The sequence below is a fragment of the Nannobrachium achirus genome (genome assembly GCF_963921795.1).
Source record: "Nannobrachium achirus genome assembly, chromosome: 18".
Taxonomy (NCBI): Eukaryota; Metazoa; Chordata; class Actinopteri; order Myctophiformes; family Myctophidae; genus Nannobrachium; species Nannobrachium achirus.
In genome coordinates, this window is record NC_137825.1 from 44,969,870 (window position 1) to 44,975,869 (window position 6,000).

At 46.0% G+C, this 6,000-nt stretch overlaps 2 protein-coding genes across 2 annotated transcripts in view; both read left to right on the plus strand.

The window, feature by feature from the left end:
- The window catches only part of LOC308302754 (WD repeat domain phosphoinositide-interacting protein 1-like), a 265,670-nt gene that overhangs the window by 211,176 nt on the left and 48,494 nt on the right, over positions 1–6,000 (plus strand). The gene's annotated exons all lie outside the window — the stretch shown is intronic.
- The window catches only part of bahcc1b (BAH domain and coiled-coil containing 1b), a 119,603-nt gene that overhangs the window by 39,641 nt on the left and 73,962 nt on the right, over positions 1–6,000 (plus strand). Inside the window, 1 exon segment of the mRNA XM_080747459.1 lies at positions 2,917–3,075. Coding sequence (XP_080603585.1) covers positions 2,917–3,075 — 159 coding nt within the window.

Consider the following 6,000-nt stretch of genomic DNA (forward strand, 5'->3'; position numbering starts at 1 on the left):
CAGTTGATTTAGTCAACTGAAATGTATTTTTGCAGGCCTTGATGGCATCATAATGACTGATTTTACACTTGTCTTGGTTGCGTGCTATTTTCAGCATGCAACACCTGAGAGCAACCAAATTACTTTCTCCTCCACTAGTCCCTCCCTAACGTTTTAGTCTAGTTTTTATTTTGTTGACGAAATTGTCAATATATTTAGTCTTAGTTTTAGTCATCACAGCTTAGTTTTTATTTAGTTCTCGTCAGTGAAAAAAACGCAGTCGACAAACATTTTTTGTCATAGTTTTGGTCGACGACATCAACACTGCACAGTGCACAGTGCAGTTTAACCCTTTGTAAGCCACGGGGAGCCCCTTAATGTTAAAACCGTAGTATATCGCACATCCCAGCAAGGAGTCTCAGCCACGCCGTACTTTCCCGGACTTTGTCATTAAAACCGGAATAAATGATTTTGCTCCGAAAATCGGCGATCGTCTAACCTTCCCTAGTCACCACTCGTGCATTGATAGCTCATGCACGGTCTGACATGAAGCAGAGGTGACGTCAGCTCCTTTCCTTCTCCAAGGCTACTCCCAGCCATCCGTTTGCTGTCTGTACACTAGTCCTCCTACTGCAGCCATGCTTGGGGCTATGCTAGCGAAAATGTTCAGTTCTGTTCTTGAGTCACACATGGATTATTTGCGGGGACATTTACGTGAACGGATCGCGCACGCGAAACGCACGGGGAGATCGATGATCGGCCAAAACCCCCATTCTATCCCAACGGAGATCGAGAAAATCACGGTGAGCTAATGACCTGGGGGGGGAAAAAAAAGAAAAAACAACGGCGCTGTCCAAGAAGGAGGGGCGGCGGGCTCATGTTTATAAACATAATATTATGTCTCAGATCACAATACAATAATAGAAATTTCACGGCTAATCTACCAACCACCATTCTATTTCGGACGGCAAAGTGTTAACTGTAGCGACCCAGCCCACCTCTGCTCTCTCTCTCCCCATCTCTGTCTCTATCTGCTAACTAATTAGCAGGCTCCCGGCGGGCTGCCTTTCTCCCTCCCCTACAACTGTTCAGGCTGCTCCGCTATAAGCAACAGTATGAGGATAAGGGGCCGCTCGTTTTATGCACAGTGAACCAAATATTATTCTCCTCTTTTTTTGTGTGTTTATGGGGTGTTCATGGTGTGCTGCTGCACTGTCCTTGTTTTATGGTTTATGTCTGAGAGTGAACCAAGACAAATTCCTATCAACTATGTTGACGTTATTGAATTGAATTGAATTGAATTGTGCACGTTGGATGTAATTGTTCAAGTTTACGGTTGCATGCTTCTGGACTGGAACCATGACTGGAATTCTTTTTCCAGCGATTATTATTCTGTCGATTGCTTTTTGAATTCATTGAATGATTGAGAAGCGCTTTTTGAAGCTACATTTTAAAATATTTCATATATCAAAGAATAGTCCACAATTTCTTTTTTAAGCATTTTCATTAGTCCACTAAATCGAACCACCCTATTTCATAGTTTGCAGTAGTATAACAGTGTAATGCAAAAGAAAATAGACAATTTACAAGATCACCATGCAGTCAAGGTTGTAGATTGGCTATTTGTGCTATTTTTAAAATTCTCAAAAAATGATTAAAAAATGTTACCGCTCAAAAAGATTAATTTATTAAAATCAATTAAATTGATTAGTTAAATTAAATGTGGAGCATCCCTGGTGGTTCTGGCAGATGCTTAAAATGTACCTCACATACTGCAGTGGTTCTAAAGGTTTTGCATTTTAAGGACGTGTCTTAACTCTGACAGTGTACAAATAGGTTCCATTTGTACACTGTCAGACCTTGAACCCCCAGAGTCCCTGGACCCCACTTTGAGAAACAATGACATGCAAGCATAAATACAAATCCTATAAACTTTCTACAAGTTTCAACGCAAATGACTGCATGAAGAGCAGATACAAATGACTATTATTACATACGGTAATGGCCTAATTGCAATTATTTGAGATATAGCAATTCTTTTGCATGATAGTCATAATCATTTCCATGTTGAAAAAATGTCTTACATTTTCAAACCAAAATTGTGGAAATAGCAGATCTACAAGCTTACAACACATCACTTTCTGACATGTTTTAAGCTTGTAGAGCTGCTAGTTCTGCTATTTGTATAGCATATTTGTAAGCACAATTAAATCGTTAATCGCAATTATTCATGTGACAATTAATCGTCAACTTAAGTTTCGTGACAGCCCTACTAGAGAGCGCTTCCAGCTTTCTGTTGAGAATGTCGTTCAGATTTTTGGGGTGATTTAGAAGACAAGGCGTCTGTGTCACTAGATTCTAACCACTTTAACCATTATTTTATAGATTTAGCTATTTTGTCTCAGGTGCGTTAACTGTTGAGAAATAGCAGATATACAAGCTGCGAGCTGCAAGCTTGTAGATCTGCTATTTTTTAAAGACGCCACCGGCAGCAGCTCTATATCTATTCGTGTCTCTCTCTGTGTGTCTCAGGAGTTTTAACTATTGAAAAATAGCAGATATACAAGCTTGCAGCGCGGCACCGAGTGCCACGCTGTGAGCTTGTAGATCTGCTATTTTTGAAGAACGCCACCAGCAGCTCTATCTAACCTTGTGTCTCTCCGTGTGTCTCTGTTAGCTATTGGAAAATAGCAGATATAGCTTGTAGATCTGCTATTTTAGAACAACGCCACCAGCAGCAGCTCTATATCTATTTGTGTGTCACTCCGTGTGTCTCAGTGTTTTAACTATTGAAAAATAGCAGATATACAAGCTCACAGCGCGGCACCGAGTGCCGCGCTGCAAGCTTGTAGATCTGCTATTTTTGAAGAATGCCAGCAGCAGCAGCAGCTCTATATCTAACTGTGTGTCTCTCTCTCTCTCTCCGTGTCCCATCAGGTGCTTCCTTCATGGGCTCCTTCCTGGCCAGCAGCCTGGGCTCGGCCCCGTCCCACGCCGCTCACCCCCAGGTGCCCCCCGCCTCCCCCTCCTCGCCCTCCTACCGGGGAGGCCCGCACGCCAGCGCCTCGCCCATCTGGTTCCCCCACTCACACGAAGGTAAGGGCGCACGCACACACACACAGGCACGCACGCAGGCATGCACACAGGCACACACGCACGCGCGCACGCGTGCTCACAGGATGTAGAGCGGAGTGCTGGGGGTCTCCGGTTAATTCCGCGTCTTGAGTTGGGATTACGGAGACAGCGAGTCATTAAATGGTTTTAAACAGTGCCCGGTTGTTGGGGGCACGCACGCACGTGCACACGTGCACACACATACACACAAGTAGTGCGTAGGCAACTATAAATATCGTCCAAACTATAACATCATCCGAGCAAGCTTACACCAGATCTCCGAACCGATACATTCCTGTCTGTCATCGACGCTCTCCTCTCCTCTCCTCTCCTCTCCTCTCCTCTCCTCTCCTCTCCTCTCCTCTCCTCTCCTCTCCTCTCCTCTCCTCTCCTCTCATGCCAGTCTCATGACACCCTCCAGGGGAGAAGAGGAGAGCTTCGAGTTTCAGGAGCTCCTCTCCTCCTCTCCCCCCAACCGCAACGCCTCCCCCCTAAACCCCCCCATCCACCCAAACCCCCTCCACCCGACCGCAAACCCCACCCTCAGGGCCCCTTCTGGGCCAACCGACCTCCAACGGCCTCCACCTTCCTGATCAGACGCGCGCAGACAGACGCTCACGTGTTGCGTCGCCGCGGCATCATGTCCTCCCTGGCTGTTTGCGAACCGTTTGTGGTCAGCGAGTGAGGTTGACTTATAGCTATCTCTCCCTTTCAGGTGTGCGCGAGAGTGAGTGTGTGTGTGTGTGTGTGTGTGTGTGTGTGTGTGTGTGTGTGTGTGTGTGTGTGTGTGTGTGTGTGCGTGTGTGTGTGTGTGTGTGTGTGTATTCTCACTTGCACTCGCTAAGTAAGATGAGTTTGAAAAGATAACGTCTGAAGAAGAGCCTTAACAGATCTTTTCCTTCTGTCTTGGGCTGCCGGAGGAGATTTCTCAACAGACTGAAAATAAAAAGAAGAAATTGGTCGGAAATGCGTTTCGCTTGTGAAATTGACCCGGCTAACTGTCACTTGTACAACGTATAGATTATACACAGTATATCGTCGTTGTCGAGTGGAAGCCTCGTACGTCCAAAGCCGTTCGTTTCGTATTTATAATTTTAAAAAGTGAAAATATCCGATCTACAAGCACACAACGCCTCGCGGTAGATCAGCTTGTAGATCAGCTATTTTCACTAGTTTTGTGCGACAGTCTTGTATGATGAAGCAGGGCTTTAATAAAAAAATTAAAAAAACATAACATTTGAAACTTGCAGATACAAGGTTTCTGCCCGACAGTGACGATATACATAATACTGCATTATAATGCAGTGTCCTTTGTGTCAACGGCATTTCCGTTGGCTTTATCTGCAATAGTTGACAGTTTGTACACAACAGAATGTGGACTGTTAGTTTCCCTCAAAGACGGACTCATAAGGGTCTCAGAGTTAAATTACATCTTTGTTTGTTTACAACAAGGGTTCACATTTTAGATTGCAATTAGAGAAAAGAAAAGCATTTAAATGTTTTTCATTCACTGCTTTCTAACGTTTTGAGATTTCAGTGGGTGGGGGCGTATAAGTCTGTCTTTTTAAACACAATAAGCCGTCAATTTCTTTCTTATTTACAGTAACACTTCAAGCCCCCATAAGTCACATCTGCCCATGAAAGATTGCGGTGCACCTTATTGTGTCTAAAAAGACTTAAACTAATGCCCCCACCGTGAAATCGAAATCGTTAGAAACGCTAAAACCATAGAAAGCAGTAAATGAAAACATTTTAACACTCTTCTTTTCTTTTCTCTAATTACAATCTATGATATGAACACTTGTTGAAAAAAAAAAACAGTTTTCCTTTAACCACCTGAACCCCAGCATCCATATTGGGGGATCATTAACCAGAAATAGACGATCTACAAGCTCACACGACATTACAATACATTGTGAGAGCCTGTGTATCGGGCTTAGAGATCTTATATAGACGGGGGAAAAGTGCAGTTGAAACACGGTCCTTCTCACGAAGTCTAGGAGGGTTCAAGCGCTTGAACCGTCGCTCCAGATCTTTGACGGAGTAAGTTCTCAAACTTAGCGAGCCACCGCTGATTGTGCCCATAATCAGATTCATGGAGTGAGTGGGCGAGGGAGGAAGGGTTTAAACGTGGAAGGCAGGAGAGAGCGAGTGAGAGAGAGGTTGTGTGTGTGTGGGGGGGGGGGGGGGGGGGGAGGATGTGTGCGAGTATCAGACAGATTTTGTGTCGGTGTGGCTCACCTTTGATGTCTCGCGCGCACACACACACACACACACACTCACGCTCGCACGCACGCACGCACGCACGCACGCACGCACGCACGCACGCACGCACGCACGCACGCACGCACACACACACACACACACACACACTACAAATGATTGTTTTTAAGAATTCAAGCCAGGGAGTTCTAGTGGGCGGTCTGCCAGCTGGCCTCAGTCCAGACACTGAAGCTCAGCCAGCAACGAGAGAAGAAACCTGGCTGCTACACACACTCACACACGCACGGACGCACACACACACACACACACACACACGCACACACACACACACACGCACACACACACACACACACACACACACACGCACGGACGCACACTCACACACACACACACGCACACACACACACACACACACACGCACGGACGGACGCACACACACACACACACGCACACACGCACACACGCACACACACACACACACACACACACACACACACACGCACGCACGCACGCACGCACGCACGCACGCACGCACCCACGCACGCGCACGCACGCACGCACACACACACACGCGCACACACGCACACACACACACACACACACACACACGCAACCACAGAGCTCATTCATGGGCAAATTCACACTTTTGCTATTTTTTAGACCGTACATTCATGTGCACGCGTG